This window comes from Cebidichthys violaceus, unplaced genomic scaffold (genome assembly GCF_023349555.1).
Source record: "Cebidichthys violaceus isolate CVI_PGR_0920_01 unplaced genomic scaffold, fCebVio1.0.p SCAF_3, whole genome shotgun sequence".
Lineage (NCBI taxonomy): Eukaryota > Metazoa > Chordata > Actinopteri > Perciformes > Stichaeidae > Cebidichthys > Cebidichthys violaceus.
In genome coordinates, this window is record NW_027176483.1 from 10,048,036 (window position 1) to 10,067,114 (window position 19,079).

A 19,079-nucleotide genomic window follows, 5' to 3' on the forward strand; every position below is an offset into this window, starting at 1 on the left:
GCATGACACTCAGCTTTAATCAGGCTCAGCGGCCTGCTGAGTGAGGAAAGAGATGGTAGAGAGTCTTAAATACATTCTTTACAATACTTTATCTTTTGACAGCTGTTGCGATACAGTAAATACTCAAATGCCATCTTAAAAATCCCCTGTATATTTCCTTGCTTGTGCAGAGCAAGGACGACCAGTTCCAAGTCATTGGTAATCTGAAGAACATCTCCATGGCGTCCAGTAAGCTGCTACTGGCTGCCAAGTCTCTGTCAGTGGATCCAGGTGCAGCCAACGCTAAGAATCTTCTAGCTGTGGCAGCAAGGTGCGATAAGATGCAGATAGCACCTGATATGTATCACACATTCTCTTTTCTCAGTGTTTGCTAGTAAACTGAGCCATTTTGTCCAAAATATGAATCCCAGTTCAGATTTTTGCTTTCATCAATTTATGAAAAATTCAGATTTTATACTTAAATGTCACAAAAATTCTACCTGCTGTATCTGTATGCCACTCCCAAGCTGTCTCTGTTTGGCAGTGCTAGAGGAAGTATGTAGTGAGAAGCCAACAGCTGGCCCCGTAGGGCTTTGGGCCTGACTGACTTCTCTCTGTCTAATTAGGAAGATGGAAGCCTTGGCTCGGGCCTGTCTGTGCTCAGCAAAGCTGAACACAAACTCAAGACAATCTCAGCACTCCTGTGTTAGCCTATCGCAGTGAGAGGCCAGCAGTGCCATGCTTGAGTAGAAGAGCTTAAAGCATCATGTGTGAGCGAAGCCAGGCTGTGCGTGCATGTGGAGGACACATGTGAGAGCTAAAAAGCCTGTGTGGCTGCCTGTGTGTTTCAGGGCAGTGACAGAGAGCATTAACCAGCTGATCACGCTCTGTACCCAGCAAGCAGCAGGACAAAAGGAGTGTGACAACGCCTTGAGGGAGTTGGAGGTAGCCGTCCTCACATACACTGTGCCACACACAGACTTTCCTTCTCTTCAGGCTGTTTTTTTGTTGCCTGTACATGCCTGTATGTTATTAATCAGGGAAACTAGATGCATTTTTCACCCTTTCCTTCCATTTATTATCATTACTCTCATAGAGCCATTAACTTTACATGGACATTAAAATCATAACTGTCGTAAGTGCATTAGTGACACTGGTTGAACCAGAGCATTTTTGCATACTGGAGCCTACATTCACTTATTCTCAAGTAACTGAAAATGTGAATAAGGCTGTGCATTTTAAAAGCTTGATTATAATTATTTATCAAGGTGGTATGTTTCCATCAGTTTGATATACATTTATAGTGTTTCCCTTCTTTTAACTAGGTGGTTGATAAAAGTGTTATATCATAGCAGGGATGTGGTGTGTCGATTGTAGTTTCGTTTTTTTTATCATCTCTGTCTGTGTACAGGCTGTCAGAGGTCTCCTAGATAATCCCAACGAGCCTGTCAACGAACTCTCCTACTTTGACTGCATCGAGAGCGTCATGGAAAATTCAAAGGTACAGGCTTTTAAAATAATCGTGTGAACTATACTTAAACTGTCAGAGGTATTTTACTTAGTCGATCAGTTGAGGATCTAATTTGTACTGGTTTTCTCCATTTCTGCATGCCCCAGGTCCTCGGAGAGTCAATGGCAGGTATTTCACAGCACTGTAAGACAGGTGATGTGGTGGCATTCGGGGAGAGTGTGGGTGTGGCATCCAAAGCTCTGTGTGGGCTTACGGAGGCTGCAGGACAGGTGAGCTCAACGCTTGCCGAGACTACTCACTCTGAGTTACCAGGCTTCTGCTTTCTTCTGAGCTCTTTTTTACTTATAAATATATGCTTGGAATTAGTTTCGTTACATTTCAATTAGGAAAACAAATTGTTGAACCTTAAAAAATAGGTTGATACAGCGTTCTAAACAATACATAAAAAGAAATTCAAACACCTTGACCAGGTGGAATCCCTTCATAAATGGCATTTAGACCTGAGCAGGACACTTGGCCATGACAATGAGCCAGTTTCATTGGAGGTTTTACAGACTCTCACTACTAGCACTGTAAAATAACGTCCTCACTTCCGTGCAACATTCAGTTGCCGAGTCTGGAAAAGGGCACCCTCTGACAGATCTTTTGTTCCCTCTGAACAAAGCGTATGCACAATGTATACAATATAAATCTATGTAAGGATCCTATTCATATATTCATCTACTTATGTATGTATGTCATAAAATGTTGACTGTGTGTGGGGGGTGTTAGCTTCTCTGTGACAACAAGTGAAGTCATGGAGGACAATAAAGAACCTGTCTAGTGACAAACTGATACATTATCATAACTCTGTTTTCCTTTTCTATCCTGTAGGCCTCTTATCTTGTTGGCGTGTCTGATCCTAATAGCCAGTCAGGCCACGAGGGGCTGGTGGATCCCATCCAGTTTGCAAAGGCCCACCAGGCAATACAGATGGCTTGTCAGAATTTAGTAGACCCAGCTAGTAGTCCCTCACAGGTAAGAAGGTCCATGTGGGGCCATTCCCTGCCATATGGGGACCGCACTATGTAGATCTCTAATGACTGATTAAATGGCTCATTAAGCTTGAAAAACTTCAAATCAACCTGATTGTCATGCATTATTTACTCTACACACCTCACCGGAAAGCCTCAATTCATACAACTCTGCTTCCTATTTGTTGATGTTTCTTTGTTTGTCAGATTTTGTCTGCAGCAACAATTGTAGCCAAGCACACCTCAGCCCTCTGTAACGCCTGCCGCCTGGCTTCTTCTAAAACCTCCAACCCTGTGGCTAGGAGACAGTTTGTCCAGTCGGCCAAAGAGGTGGCCAACACCACAGCCAACCTTGTCAAAACCATCAAGGTCAACTCCCCAACTGATCAAAACGTTGAGTGTAAATTTGTTACAGAATTTCTTCGTCCCACGAGAAGCTGTGAATGTGTGTATAATTCAGCCACTTACAAAAATATGACTGAAATGGGCAAATATTCATATGGCGTTGTCTTGTTTCAGGCCTCAGATGGGGATTTTTCAGAAGACAACAGAAACAGATGCCGTGTTGCTACGAACCCACTCCTTGAGGCTGTAGAAAACCTGTCGACCTTTGCCAACAACCCGGAGTTTGCGAGCATCCCAGCGCAAATCAGCAATGAGGTATTCATCCATTTTCATGTTTGTTTGTAACGCCTTATTTAGATCGTTCTTTCTCATTCTTTCCACAGTTCCTCATTATTTAGCTGAAATGAATGAATGGCAGTCTTTCATCAGATTTTCAGAAACATCCTATTAGTCATTTTTTCCTACACATCCTACAGAGGAACTTGAAACTTCTCTTAGAGAGATTTCCTGAATATGTTTGTGACTTCTGCACTCAATCCCCTTTCAACAGACACTTTTATATGAGCCAACACAGAAACGTTTGTACAGCGAACATGGGGGGAATTGGATTGAGGTCCAATTTTACCTTTTCTTTTAATGTCAAGAAAAGAGTGGAAAAGATGGATTTTTCTTTTTCAATCTCAGCAGAGCAGTTCTCGCACAGTCCTCTAAAAGCTTTATGGCTGTAATCTGTTGGAGGGCAGTGTTTAACGGCACTCTTTCTCAGCACAGCTGCTCTAATCTTCAGCTTGTTAATCTAATTGTCGAGGGAGGCTTTGGCTCGGATCATAAAGACTGAAGGTGTTTCTCCCTGCATCTGTGTAAAGCTGTCTTTCTAATCTCATCCCTCTCTTTGATTGCACCTTTGATCTCTTCAAGGTAGTCAAGGAATATTAACAACTCTGTCATACCAATGTGTCTAGCTCTTTGCTGTTGAGCTGCTACCTGGGCTGTTGTTTCACATGCCCTAATCTTTTCATTTCCACAGGGCTCAGCAGCTCAGGAGCCTATTGTGCGTTCAGCCCGCTCCATGCTCGATAGCTCCACTTACCTTTTAGAAACAGCCCGCTCGCTGGTCCTCAACCCCAAAGATCCTCCCACATGGTCCATACTGGCCGGCCACTCCAGAACAGTCTCCGACTCCATCAAGAGTCTCATCACCTCCATCAGGTTGGTATTAATCCCACCTACTGCCACATCTGTCCCTGCAGGATTATCCTGAGTCAAAGTTTATAATGGTTTGCTCACAGTTAGAGGGGAAAAAAATGTTTCTGAAGCCAGAGGGCTTATCCTATGATATCTGCTCAGCTAAGCAATAAATTGCCACAGTTGTTAATATCTGTTGAGAGTCCCGCTGCCTTGTAATAGATTAGAGAACACTATAGAGCAGTGGTGAGATGATGAGCCGCGGTGGATCTGCAACACATTTTAGCAAAGGTAGTTCCTCACCCACTTCTATCTTCCCCATCATCATCCTCCAGATCAGATACATACATGGTTGCCTGGTGACCTCATGGTGATGACAACACTCCCGGCCAAAATCCCTGTAAAACCACAACATGTCTATTTTACATTTGATTAAACAAACAAGATATAACAGATTACTCAGTGAGCATTAGAGGTTTCTTTTAACCTTTTAAGCTGTCCCTCTGCTTGCAGTCTGTATGCTGAGCTAAGCTAATCGGCAGCTTCATATTAAGTAAAGATATGAAAGTGGTGTCAATTTTCTCATCTAACTCTTGTCAAAAAAGAGGGAAAAAATAATTTCTCAAAATGTCTAACCATTCTTCTCATTTAAATGTGGATTTTTTTCCCATTATTTATACTTTTAATTGTATTATATATTTATTGCACAATGATGAATGTATTTTTCAACATTTCTGATGATAGGGACAAGGCACCAGGACAGAGGGAGTGTGATTACTCCATTGATAACATCAATAAATGTATCCGGGACATTGAGCATGCTTCCCTAGCTGCAGTTGGGCAGACCTTGCCCTGCAGAGATGATATCTCCATGGAAGTGAGTTCAAGTACCCCATCAGCTCTATCTTGTCCGAGAGAAAGAACCTAATGGGATCTGTAGTCTTTCTGGTGTGACTTATACCGTAATTCTCTGCCGTTGTAACTCACCAGGCACTCCAGGAGCAGCTAACGTCCTCTGTGCAGGAGATTGGGCATCTGATTGATCCCGTCTCCACAGCGGCCCGAGGCGAAGCTGCTCAACTCGGACACAAGGTGCTGCTCTGACCATATATCCCTTCATCCCCTCTGGATTTATAAAGAAAAACACAATCTGTCTGTTTTCTATCTTGTGATCCAACCCTTCCTCAGACATCTCTCTTCATCACTCTTCATCACTCTATATCACTCGTTCTCACAGGTGACCCAGCTGGCAAGGTACTTCGATCCACTCATTGTGGCATCGGTGGGCCTGGCATCTAAGCTGTATGACCACCAGCAGCAGATGACCATCCTAGACCAGAGCAAGACCCTGTCTGAGTCTGCCCTGCAGATGCTCTATGCTGCCAAGGAAGGCGGGGGAAACCCAAAGGTACGAAGCAGTTCACTGCAGTGTGTTTAGCCTACCATGACCACTATTTCAAGGGTGACCTGAGATATTAAGCTATATATCAGCAGGTCAACACAGTAATGTAGTCAAGGTTTATCTTTTTTTAAGGGGATCAAGATAAACTTACTGGTGTATAGCGTGTGAACTTTATTACATTTTGAACTTGAAGTTTGAATTATTAGAAAATAGAATAGTACAAGTCTTTACAGCAGCAAGAGTCCAGCCTGTTGAAGGTGTCCTCTAGTGAAACACTGCGTACTTACCAGCCGTAGGGACACTCTGGAGCTGTTGTCAAGCTGATAAATTTCCTTCTGGCTAAACCAAGAGAGTGTCACAGAAACATTAATTAGCTGACTGTGTCCCCAGGCGTCCCACACCCACGATGCCATCTCCGAGGCAGCCCAGCTGATGAAGGAGGCCGTGGACGACATCATGGTGACTTTGAATGAGGCAGCCAGTGAAGGGGGCATGGTCGGGGGCATGGTGGAGTCCATCGCTGAGGCCATGGGCAGGGTGAGTAGTGATTGTGTTTTGATAGAAAATGCATGTTTGTGTCATACCATCTCATGAGAAGTCTGCTCAGGTGGTTTTAAATGGATTTCAGGTTGACACTTATTCCCCATCTTATTTGTCTGAAGGCAAAATGAGCCTTCCCTGATAGAATAATTCCACAGTGAGTGTGTCAAGAGTGTGTCCTTGTCAGTGACTCTCATTAGTCCAGTAGATGACAAGTTTCAAATCCACAGCCCACTGGTGATGTTAACTGTCACTCATCCTGCTGGGGGACATGTCACTGTGTTGACAGCACAGTTAATAATTGACGATGATCTGCTCATACTCTAACTTGTCTCAGATCTTATCCTTCATTGTTATTTTTATTCCTTTCTTTTTATTTTTTTATATTACCCTCAGCTTAAACAAAACAGAGCAAGCATCATTAAAACCCCATTAGCATATATAAAGTGGAACCATTTTACAAGAATGCTAACATAAAAAAGGTTTCTATGTTCTCACTAATGGCTTTTTAATTGTTAAGAAATTATACATCAATTAACTTGTTGACCTATAAAAAGAAGGTGGGTTGCCAAATTGTTGCACATATTGGTATTGCCAGCATAGCTTGATTTATCTTAGTAGCAACCTTTAAACTAATCACCCTCAGTTTGGACTATCCCCTACAATAATGTACTTTCTAGAATAAGGCTAAATGGTGTCAAGGTCAATTTATTTATAACGTATTAATATTTTCATGGAGACACGGTTAATAAATCATATCTTGATCATTTCTGTACTGCAATTTCTTGCTACGTATGAGCCAACACATACAATAGATAGATATCTTTACAATAGCTAATATTTGAGTATATATTGTCCCTTCAGGTTTAATGTTCGGGATGTAGTTTGGTCTTTAGCCACCTTCCAAAAATGAGACGGATCAAAAAGAAAATGCAAGGGATCCATTAGTAATACCTGCATGAAAAAAACAAGTCAATCTGATTGGCAGGTGATTAACCAATACGATCCTTCCATTCATTATACGCTGATAACCTGGAACCAAAAGATAACACTAATCTATAAAGCGTTAATTATATAATAACTTTACAGTATGCTTTATTGTAAAGTGGTACCAAACTAAATCAAAAGTCTTACATACAGTAAGTTGGGGTGCCTAGTGTAAAAACACATAGGATAGCTGTGTACAATGTACTATAGATAGATAAGTACTAAAGGGCTGCTCTTCACAGCTGGATGAAGGAACACCTCCTGAACCTGAGGGCTCCTTTGTGGACTACCAGACCACCATGGTGAAGTTCTCCAAGGCCATCGCTATCACTGCACAGGAGATGGTGAGATATTTATGCCTGACTCTGTGTGTGTGTGTGTGTGTGTGTGTGTGCGTGTGTGTGTGTGTGTGTGTGTGTGTGTGTGTGTGTGTTTTCCATCATGTTTCAGAGCTAAAATGACAATATTTGTCAGTAGAGCCACAGAAACATTAATCTGCCTCTGCTGATGATGTATGTCCTGTCTGTCGTCAGATGACTAAGTCAGTAACCTGTCCTGAAGAGCTTGGCGGCCTTGCCTCTCAAGTGACAGTAGACTATGGACAGCTAGCACACCAAGGACGCCTTGCTGCAGCCACTGCAGAGCCAGAGGAGGTGAGAAGCCACGCTCTCTGTCCTATGGAGTACGTGGGGAAACATACATACATAAGATTTAACACATCAAGCCCTAAATCTTTTTGCAATTCAGCACCTGAAATGTCAGACTGAAATATCAGCTTACTGTAAGGTCTGCATTTTACACCAAAACATGCTTTCAGATGTATTCCTCACACACTGACCAGATGTGTGCTGTTCTTTGAAAGGCTGCTCCCGACTGAAAACCGAAATATACCCATCCTGCACCCATTGTTCTTAGCACCCACATAGTATTTTCTTTAAGCTTTTCTGTGTAGTCCAGAGCACAAAAATGTGTGGAAACATTTCACTAATACGCACATAGCTCTTATCAATATCTTGTATATAACAGGCTGCTAGAAACCCTGCTGGTTACCATAGCGACATTGTGCCTCTACAAGTCTAAAAGCCTATAGTGATGCTCATCATCAAGTACCACCCACCCGTGAATCTCAGTCTGTAAATTAAAGGTGTAGTGCTAGCATTCCCTCTCTGAGGGTGCTTGAAATCATTTTTCATCCAGCCGCTGGATAAGAGACATGCCAGTTTAGGATATGATCATAATTGTGCAGTACAGTGGCACAAATGAGAAGATGGATGCAGTTTAAGTCAATTTCTGGTTATGCTTTCAGGTTGGTTACCAGATAAAGACACGGGTGCAAGAACTGGGCCACGGCTGTATCTACATGGTCCAGAAGGCTGGAGCCCTGCAGCTCAGCCCCACGGACAGCTTCTCTAAAAGGGAACTCATCGAGTGTGCCCGCGCAGTCACGGAGAAGGTAAGCTATGTGGACTGGAACTGGTACAGCATCTATAACTCATGCATGAGGAAGCTTGTATACATATATATATATATCTCAGCACAATTGAATAAAGTGATAGAAAACATATAGGCGTGTATTCATTATGTGTTATTAAGGCTTAGCTTTAGCCTTAATGTTGAAGTAGTATTGAGTCAGAAGAATATAGGGTTAATGTATGTTATTTTAGGTGGTAATAACTGGTGCTTCACTGTATTATTGTACCAGTCATGCAGGTCATGAGAGCATGCTCTCCTGATCACCCTCACACTGTGCAGTTAATGATAATACTAATGTCTTCCTGCTGCGACCTTGGAAGCAGCTAACCTTGCTGCTCACACATTGGAATTTCTTTCCATTTTAAAGGCTATGATTTGATTCAGGGCTCATACCAAACTTGAATAATTTGTGGTCTCCTGTTTGCTGGTATGTGAAACCTGTGCCTTTGTTGAAATGTACCTCTTAGGGCTTTCTTTTTATTTAGGAAGGATGGGCAGACAGCAGTTTTCAAGGGAGATGCGTGATTTGCAGAATCAGGCTCATCGGCTTAAATGTGATTGTGCTGCAGATTCTGATTTGATACATGTTTAACCCTGCTGTCTGTCTTGCTCCCAGCGTCCTCATTTAACCTTGCTCGTTCAGATCTTTCACTCTAAACATTTACAACCTCACTCACCTGATGTAGAAATGTTCTGTCAACACCCTACAAAGAGGAAAAGCTGCTGGTTAATCATTAAAAATGTGCAAGGCATACAGAAACCAGGGTTATTTTTAATTGTTTTACTCCTCTGAAAACCGCATGTATGAAGGACCTCTGTGCTTATCTAATGCTATGTTTGACATGTTCCAGGTGTCCTTGGTACTGTCTGCACTGCAGGCGGGGAACAAAGGCACCCAGGCCTGTATCACAGCAGCCAGCGCTGTTTCTGGCATCATTGCTGACCTGGACACCACCATCATGTTCGCCTCAGCTGGAACACTGAGCCCTGAGAACGAAGAGTCTTTTGCAGACCACAGGTGCAATGACCTCGACCAAGACGTGTTAACTGAAAACCTCTAATCAACAAAAAAGATAAACGTTTGAATTTGTTTAAAAAAAAAAAAATGCACAGAGGAAATACATCTTAAGATTTCAGTTCTTTTTACATTGTGACACCAGAGCTCCCTTTTTCTTTTGATGACTCACTCAGTGCAGTTTGCCAATAATACTCAATATTCAGATGCATTTCAAATAATGAATGTAAATTGAAAATCCTCTTTGCTAAACACACATTCTGTTAGAAAACCAACAGCGTCCTTTCATATTACTGGTTCTTGATTGTGTGACTTTGGAGCAGATTGTGACACAATGTGTCCCGTCCCTCAGGGAGAGCATCTTGAAGACAGCCAAGGCGCTGGTGGAGGACACCAAGCTGCTGGTTGCTGGAGCTGCATCCAGCCAGGAGAAACTGGCCCAGGCTGCCCAGTCCTCAGCCAAGACCATCACCCAGCTCACTGAGGTGGTTAAACTGGGAGCGACCAGCATGGGCTCTGAGGACCCCGAGACGCAGGTGATGAAAATCTAAAACACATTTCCACTAAAGAATGTCTAATACAACCACAGATGTTTCTGCCATATGTAGTCGCAGTTGTATGCCTTTAATTTCTAACAAAGCTCAGTTATTGCTTTTTAATTCAGCTGCACAGAGCTTTAACCATCTATTATAACCCATTATCATTATACTTTTCTGTAATATTAGTCCTCTACAATGAATGTCTTCCATCTTTCTGTGCACCCAGCATTAGATTCTCTGTGTAATTGCAGATTCATCTGATACACATTGTGTCTCCTCTTTCCTCTGTGTGTATGCCTCTATCTCTGCCCTTCACTAAGTCTGGAGTATCATGACTACAGTAGGTGGGAGTGATAAGAGCTGCAGTGTTAAATCCTATCCCCAGGGTGCTACTGATAAACCTATACTCTGACCATTGTGCCATATTGATTCCAGCTCTATCTATCTCCTCAGGTGGTTCTGATAAACGCGGTGCGGGATGTGGCAAAGGCTCTGGCCGAACTCATTGGTGCCACTAAATGTGCCGCTGGCAAGCCAGCTGACGACCCGTCCATGTATCAGCTGAAGAGCGCTGCCAAGGTAAAGGAATACACTGCTTTAGCAAGTATCATATCTGGCTTTCAGCTTATGCTTCCTCACAGAGAGAGGATGCTGCATGTAGATATATATTCTACAAATGTTCTCTTTGTGTTAGTGCTATCTTTTGATTGACGTATCTGACTGCACAAATAAGGATTTTTCAAAAGAATGACATGACAGTCCTTTGTGGGACTACTAGACCCATCAAGATGTGCATTGTGTGCATGCAATTGTGTATGAGAGAGAGAGTTGGTATGTTATAGTGAATAATATCCGTGACCATAGGACTCCCTCTATTGTGACTGTTCAGACAGGCTAACAATTTATTTTGTTCACTCCAAGTCAGTTTTATTTATATAGCTAAAAAAACAAATTTGTCTCAGAGCGTTTCAATCTGTACAAGACACCCTTTATTATTAGACTCAATATAACATTAAAGGTGAAACAAATGGGCAAAACCTCAAAAAAGCAACACATGAAGGATTCCTCTTCGAGAACATACAGATATGCAACAGATGACATATGTACAGTAAATAGACAGAGATAGCAGTAGTAGAATTACAATATTGAGAAATAAAGTTTCAATCTGAAATCAATAAAAAGTTCAATTCTAATATGACGTACACGAAAAGTGTACTATAAAGTAAATGCAGGATAATGTTAAGATGTTTAAGAGTTTCAGGCAAAGTGTACATTTAATGCCACCAAGAGCTGGAAGAAACTGGACTACAGAAGAAGGGAGAGGGTGGCCATTTAACTCTTGATCGTCATGACCACTGTCACACCTGCCATCTGCTGACAAATAAAAACTGGAACTCCGTTTGCATGTAACCTCGGTTGTGGTCACTTGAATAGAGAAACAAAGATCAAAGTATGTAATCAGTGACAGAGCCTCATATCCCTCTAAACCAAAGATTTGCTAGTGTTCTGCAAACTTCCTCATAGTATTTATTTATTGTTCTCACAACTATCATCCCAAGAACAGCATGTAACTCTAACTGTTGCATGGGGTTTCTTATGTTTTCTCATCTAAATGGAATGAGGGCCACCCATGGACCTGGTCATGTTGACAGATTGTTTCTGTTCCTCTAACATATGGTGACCTCCAAATGGGACCCTCTCAAACTCCTGGTGATCATGTTGCTGGAATTCCTAACTTGATAATACACTCTTTGCTGAATGCAGCACTGACAGAACAGAATGTATCACCATGAAAAGAACTTGAATTATTTATTTCCCCATCCTAGGTGTCAGTCAATAAACTGTATTACAAGTAGTAAATCATACTCTTTTAATTTGAAATGCAACCTTCATTCTTTTGTTGAGCATCTGATGTCTTTCATTTTCATTAGAATATCACTTTCAACATAACCAATATTCACTGTATTGGAATCAGTAAAGGAGGAGGCAAAAATACGTTTTTAATTTAATGTTTTGCAGCTAAGGGGAAAGAGCTCCACCTCCTGGTCTGACTGTGATCCTCATCCTTTCTCCCTTTTTTTGACAGGTCATGGTGACCAACGTGACGTCTCTTTTAAAAACAGTGAAGGCAGTGGAGGATGAAGCGACTCGCGGGACGAGGGCACTGGAGGCCACTATTGAGTGCATCAAGCAGGAGCTGACGGTAAGAGCTCCTCACAGACCGAACCTCTTCTTAATTGTCTTTTGAGAGTCAAGTGATGAAACACAGCTTCTTTCAAAACTGTCTCACAGAGGGTCAGGGATATCTATGTCTATTATTCTGAACATAACAGGGGAGCTATTTGTTCCTTTTTCCTTTATTATCCGTCCAGCTCCTTTCCTCCTCCTTCCCTCTCAGCCCCTGCAGGTTTCTCACAGCTCTTATCAGGGTCTGGGTAGCAGGCGCAGGCAAAGTGAGAAAGGTAGAAGATTTCAAGAGCTTTTTGTTTTGTAATTTGCTGCTAATCCTTATCGGAGGACCCCGAGCCCAAGAGGAGGCTTTACCACAGCCATATTCAACACAGTCTACCAAACTCCTAATTATACAGCACAAGATGTTCTGTCTTCCTCACGTGTGCACTTCCTAATTTCTTCTCTTGGAATATTCCCATCTATTTTAAAGCTTCTACGGATAACTCTCATTTTGTGCTGATTTTGACGGTCCCTGTGGACAAAAGTGTTTGCGAGCACCAAAGTTCCTATAGAAAACCTCTCACTTTACTGCCTAACAATCTGCACCGCTCAGTCCTGGTCCTGGTTCTGGTTCTCCCGTGCCTCCCTTTGCCCCAGCAGGCCCATACAGCCTGGGCCTCCTGCGGCATAGTGTCGGTGTTGGCTCCCAGCGGGGACAGGCGGAGCAGCAAGGCAAAGCTCCGCACCTGGCCGGAGGAGGACCCGCTGCTGTCGGGCGCAGAGCCATCCACCTCCCGCTGAAGGAGTTTCTGCCAAACCAATGTGCCATTGCTGGGAATCAGACTTAATGACGAGCATTAAGAATAACTATATAGAAATAGCCAATATTCTTGCTGATGGTCATATAGAGGCACCAGTATTAAACTGAGGCTCTTTTCATAACTATCTTTAACATATCTGAGCCCCTGTCATGCCTCATATGTATCCAACTACCTGTGTCTTTGGGTTCTCATCATGTCAGGTGTTCCAGTCCAAGGACGTCCCAGACAAGTGCGCCACACCCGAGGAGTTCATCCGCATGACAAAGGGCATCACTATAGCAACGGCCAAGGCAGTGGCCGCAGGAAACTCTGCTCAGCAGGAGGATGTGATCGCCACTGCCAACCTGAGCCGAAAAGCCATCTCCGATATGCTGACTTCCTGCAAGGTGCTAATCCACACCACCCTGCCAGAACAGGCCTCACACAGACATCACTAGGCATGTGAGCCCAGCCTGCTGGGAGCAGATAGGACATTAGAGTCTAGTCTACTTTATGCTCATGGTGACTCAGTGACTTTTCAAAGTCGTCGGAGCTGCAGCCAGGATGTCCTCAGAGACTGCAGAGCACTTACAAGACAAAAACAGAAAAAATGCAGCATTATAGGCTATGCTTTTGAAAATCAAAGTATTACAAACTAGTGAATGATTTTTTTTTCTTAGCTATAAATGTGGTTTGTGATAATGTGCATATTCCAGACCTAACATTAAATTGTTTTCACTTTTATATCAGGACATTGAAATGCCTTTTTTGAATTCACCACACAACATTGTTTCCTCACCCTTCCAGCAAGCAGCTTGCCACCAAGAAGTGGGCGAGGAATTGAGGAGCAAGGCTCTGCAGTTCGGCTCTGAGTGCACAGCAGAATACGTCAACCTTCTGGAGCAAGTCCTGCAGGTTAGACTTAGACAGTCTAGTGTCTCATGAATAAAGGATGGAAGTGACTTGCATTTGTATGTGTAAATGTGTGTAGCAACAGTGTGGATGAGTGGATCCTGATATTTACTTTTATCAAGTGAGGTTTCACAGGTCTTATCTGCAGGATTAAATCCATTTGAAAATGTATTCCTGGCTTCCTGCCAGTCATGCTTGCATTTACTGTAGCAACACTTCAACTGAAAGAAGAAGGCTGGTGATATTCTAATGTTTTTCTTATTGATAACAAATCTCACAAAAATACCAAAACCAACAATAAATTGATCTTACAAACAAGACTTAACTGTGTAGTCAAAGCCTGATGTAGCTTATTCTTCTGTGCCACAGACCTCTATTATTGCCCAGATCATGAGGGATATGTTTGTGTATGTGGGATTGATCCCACATACCGTACACAGTCCTGGTGCTGTAAAAACTGAAGGACAAGACTGAAAAAGCCCTAAACAAATGCAATACTCAGCCCTTTATATAAACTAAAAGTATATATTGTTGTCCTGTTTTTAAAAGGGTGATGTTTTTGTAGGAAAAAATAGGTTTGGGGTTGAGTGTCACAGTCAGGGGAGGGGAGTCCAAAGTATTGTTGGTGTTGTTCTTTCCTCGAGGCTCATTGTCAGTAGAACTATAGAATAATGCCAGCCTTATGCTTGAAAGGTCTCATGAATGATAACCAGCTTTCACAAATGAATGACAAAACTGAAGACTTGAGATTTGCTTCATGCCCATTTCATACATACTGTATGTTTGTTACCACATTCATCTTAGAAATACCTTTACAGGGGATCCGATTTTAATTCTGAGCACATTGTTGCATAAATCTGCATAGAAATCAGCAAAACCTTTTTTCATATTAACACTCCTCATGCATTATGTTAAGACAAGTGTGTTGAGATGTAAAACATGTTAATCAAGGTATTAATTAACTTGATTAATGATCTCATATAATTAGTTAGGAGTACATCGTGTTGATTCTGGCAGCACATTAGCCACTAAAAGTAACATCTGTTATAATTTGTGGTTGAATATAAAGAGTGGGCTGTCGTTATATTCAAGTTAATTATGAGTGTTGCCACGTAGTTTTTTACATAAATTGCCCAAAAGTTACTTTTTTGTCAGCTATCCCTGGCAGCGGTGTGAATGTTAATCATCTTTGCACTCTCGCCCGCTTCTACAATACATTTACTCTTGCCTCTTGTTCCTGTGTTGGCGGGCTTTTGTATTCTCAGGTGCTGCACAGGCCCATACCCGAGCAGAAGCAGCAGCTGGCCTTCCACTCAAAGCATGTGGCAGCGTGTGTGACAGAGCTCGTCCAGACAGCTGAGGCCATGAAAGGTGAGGCCACACACACTGTCACACACTCTTACACAATGCGCACAAACAAAAGTCAGGCTTGACAACTTTTAGTTTCTGGTGACCTCATTCTGACTGATTAAATGGACCATTGGACACGTGACATCTATGTATATTTAGTATTCCAAATGCTTATAGTACCTTATAAAACAGAATAATGTTTTTAATACGGAGGCAGAATTTTGCCAAAGCTTGTGTGCTGTGCAAAAATTGTTGGCAGCTGATTTAGATTTTAAATTGAGACATTCTAGCCACCGCAGTGTAAAACTAGGAAAAGCTGTAATTGGAAAATACAGTCAGTTTGAAGCAAAAGGATTTCCATGAGGAAGCAAGTCAATTTCATAAAATGTAAAACAAAACAAAAAACATGACAGGATTGTGGAGATGTTGGAGATTAGTCAAAGGAGTCCTAATCCTCTTGTGCATGAATAATATCACGGTGTTATTGAGTCAAGCCACAAAACCTGTCTGCGTCTGTAGTAAAGATAGGTCATGAAAATTACTTCAGAATATTTAAATCGCACCGTAGAGTGACTGCCGTGGAAATGAAGCTCTGTAGATTGTTATGACACAGAGTGTTTCCTATAGAAGCTGCACTGCTGCCTCTGACAGCAGTAATAGATTGTGTTTGGATGAGAATTAGATTTCAGCGTATAGCCTGAGACCCAGCGGGGCTATCCACTTCACCTCTAATGTCCCATGTGCTCTTTTCCTCTCTCTCCCCCTCTCTTCCATTGCTGCCTCAGATGGAGGTAAGTGGGATATGGTGTGTTTTGTTCTTCCAGATCACCTTTCACAGAGTCAGATGGGGGTAGCGGAGTAGATGGCTTGGGGGTGGGGGTGCAGAACAGATTTCCCCAGAGCTCAACATAATCTATGAAAACATCGTTCCATCTGCTTTACCAAGCTGTTCCCAAACAGCTCCGTTTTATGGGCACTTAAAAAACAATAAAAAGACAATGATCCATCAAATGTGCATTTCTTCTAACTTTTAGTTTATCTTGTTTAACTTTGAGGCATTACTGTCACAATGCAAACAATTCTTTGGAGGGTATAGAGCTCATTTTCTGCAGCTGAAGTAGGGGAAGATTTAGCATCTCTGTGAGGCCTGGATTGTGTGAATGACTTAATATTCAAGAATCATTTTTACCTCTTGTTACATAAAATCAACAGAATTACTGGGCCTCATGCAAGACAAGCACTTGTACAAACAAATGTTTTCTGAAGTGGCCTGTATGAGTAATTTAGGAGAACTCACCGCATTCACCAATTTTCTCGTATTTTGAAAATTCCTCTTAGATATGTGCACAATTTACAAGTGGTCTAGACCTGGCGTAAGAGCCATGTGCAGCCTCCTGTTTGACAAGTCAAGGTTTGTTACTAATGGATTGTATATTTCATGACTTAATATTTTTAATTACTATATATATAAATTACACTTCATAAATATGTTGACATTATCCTGTTTGACTTATCGGCTAATATCATTCTAAATGTATTCATATAGCCTAACAGTATCACCAATAATTTAAATTGGCTTTTGATACTATTGTTTAACATTAAAATGTCAACAAGGACATCTTAAATTATTCAACCAGCTCCGGTAGCAGGAAGTGACGTTGGGAGCACACTTGTTTGGAAAGAAAAATTGAAGATAACAATATGAAAATGTTTTTGCATGAGGTCCTTTGTACTTGTGTGTATTTATATGAAAACCAACGTCTTGGTATGTGTCGACCCCTTTCAGGCTCAGAGTGTGTGGACCCAGAGGACCCCACTGTCATCGCTGAGACTGAGCTCCTTGGAGCAGCAGCGTCCATTGAAGCTGCAGCCAAGAAACTAGAGCAGCTGAAACCCAGAGCCAAGCCCAAGGTATAAGTGCCCCTCTGAACTCTTTCCACCCTCAAAACCCACGCACAGCTTTTTGCCATTAATCAGCAGGGAGTCGATGTGGGCCAAAGGTAGGAGAAGGTGACACTGACTTTGAAGTGGAGTCATTATTTTCAGTGACTGAGGAGCTCTCTCGATGTCATTAAAGGAGAAAAAAATGTTTGTTCCTTACACTTACCATGTTGATTCAGACAGCTGGTCTGGTGAGCTAACATATCATGCTCAGAAAACTTTCCTCAAAGGCACTTCTGGACATTATTTTGAGTTGTGGTGCCTGGAGACGCAATTACTCGGATGGGTCCTCAAGCTTATGTTGGAAAGAGTTCAAATGTGTGATGAACTGTTGTGACCCTTTCCGAAAGAGAGGGCCTCCATCTTATTGAACATATTTTATTTTATTGCAGTGTTCCTAATTTCTAAACTAAACTGAGGGAGGCTTGTTTTGAGCCTGTTATTCGTCCCCCTGGGAGATGGTAGTGATAGTGCCCTTGGAAAGTGATATTTGTTTTTTATTGTTGTGTATGCAATACAGGGTTGTGTTTGTGGTGTGTGGTATTGCATGATTGTGTTTGTTTATTGGTCTCTGGAGACTGGATAGTTGGATCCTATTGCTCTTCCTCCTGTGCCTGTAGTGTCCCCCCCACCTTTTCTATACCTCTTCCTATACACAGAGTGAAGGTCAGTTCACCCCTCTGCACATATGATATATTAAAGCATATTTAGGCTAGCCCACTTTTAATAAAGCCCATATAATGCTCTGTCTCATACTAAAATTCAACAGCTACAGACTGCATTTATGAGGACCTTTGTGTTTATGAAAAGGGATTAGTGAGTTAAAAGCTTTACCTCTTTTTAGTTTGTCAGTGTCTCCCTCTAGTGATCGAATAGGAAACAAGCTTTACAATATAGCATTTAACATGAGAGTACCACTGGATTCTACTACATTTATTCCCTCTTGTGAGGACAGTTACATTGTTTTACATGAGCATGCCTTACTATCGCCTATGGTCTGAAACTGGCTTAAATATTTGCTCTGTTTTCATATACTGTGCACACATTATTGCTCAGAGGGATTCCTGCCTTTAAGCTCATTCAAGTAGTCCACAAAGTAGTCTGAAACAATTTCATAGGACCACATATGTTTCTTTTTTTTTTTCTTCCTTTAATTTCTTTTTTTTACCGAGACAGAGCTAACAAATATCTCAATTCATAGAAGCATCAAGCCCCTCTAAGGTATGTAAACTAGCCCCTTAGATTGAAACAGGTGTAATTTGTCTGAAACAGCTTGGATTATCCTTCTTCCTCCTCTTTACTCCCTCTCCTCTGTGCACCTCTGTCCCTCACACACTTTAAGAAAAGGAGGGCTCTGATGCTCTCAGCATGCTCCCTTATCCTGCCTCCCCATCCCTCTCTGAGCCGTTGTATACCTGGAAGCCTTCTCTGCAGGGCTCTGTCTGATATGTTTGATATATTAGGTTGTTATTCAGTCCAACTATATATCAAACATATTCCTACAGTGTCCCGCCCTGTCTCCAGCGACGTGTGCCTAATGTGTTTATGGAGGTCTGTGGTCAATCACATGCTGTTGAGGCAGAGATTTGTTAGCTGTCTCTGAACTGATGCACTGGGATCGTCATAATGGTGTTTAGTTCAGGTTTGGGAAATGGGACGTCATGTTCGATTGTGAAAGATCAGGTTGAACATTAGGAACATTTAGGCAGTAGCTGCCATTGAGGACACTGAGGTCATGCACTCAGTATTTTGTGAGTTTTACAAAGCTGGAATGGGCTAAATACTACTACAAAAAAAAAATGTTATACTCTATGGATATTTTATAGGCTACTTTAAATATTCCCTGTATCCAAATTGTACTTAATTTTAGGCTAATAAAAAATGATTATGTCAATCAATATTCCCCCACCGGAAGTTTATTCCTGGCAGTGTAGAAAAGGTTTTGAAACAGCAAT

General features: G+C 41.9%; 1 protein-coding gene across 1 annotated transcript in view; it reads left to right on the forward strand.

The window, feature by feature from the left end:
* The window catches only part of tln2b (talin 2b), a 75,018-nt gene that overhangs the window by 51,531 nt on the left and 4,408 nt on the right, over window positions 1-19,079 (forward strand). The window contains exons 30-52 of the mRNA XM_068722645.1: window positions 171-310; window positions 831-924; window positions 1,391-1,480; window positions 1,597-1,719; window positions 2,324-2,467; window positions 2,671-2,832; window positions 2,983-3,123; window positions 3,836-4,017; window positions 4,738-4,870; window positions 4,984-5,085; window positions 5,231-5,401; window positions 5,786-5,932; window positions 7,165-7,266; window positions 7,456-7,575; window positions 8,229-8,375; window positions 9,247-9,413; window positions 9,763-9,946; window positions 10,403-10,528; window positions 12,036-12,152; window positions 13,143-13,328; window positions 13,729-13,836; window positions 15,099-15,204; window positions 16,970-17,094. Of these exons, the coding sequence (XP_068578746.1) occupies window positions 171-310; window positions 831-924; window positions 1,391-1,480; window positions 1,597-1,719; window positions 2,324-2,467; window positions 2,671-2,832; window positions 2,983-3,123; window positions 3,836-4,017; window positions 4,738-4,870; window positions 4,984-5,085; window positions 5,231-5,401; window positions 5,786-5,932; window positions 7,165-7,266; window positions 7,456-7,575; window positions 8,229-8,375; window positions 9,247-9,413; window positions 9,763-9,946; window positions 10,403-10,528; window positions 12,036-12,152; window positions 13,143-13,328; window positions 13,729-13,836; window positions 15,099-15,204; window positions 16,970-17,094 (3,117 nt within the window). The remainder of the gene's footprint in view (window positions 1-170; window positions 311-830; window positions 925-1,390; window positions 1,481-1,596; window positions 1,720-2,323; window positions 2,468-2,670; window positions 2,833-2,982; window positions 3,124-3,835; window positions 4,018-4,737; window positions 4,871-4,983; window positions 5,086-5,230; window positions 5,402-5,785; window positions 5,933-7,164; window positions 7,267-7,455; window positions 7,576-8,228; window positions 8,376-9,246; window positions 9,414-9,762; window positions 9,947-10,402; window positions 10,529-12,035; window positions 12,153-13,142; window positions 13,329-13,728; window positions 13,837-15,098; window positions 15,205-16,969; window positions 17,095-19,079) is intronic.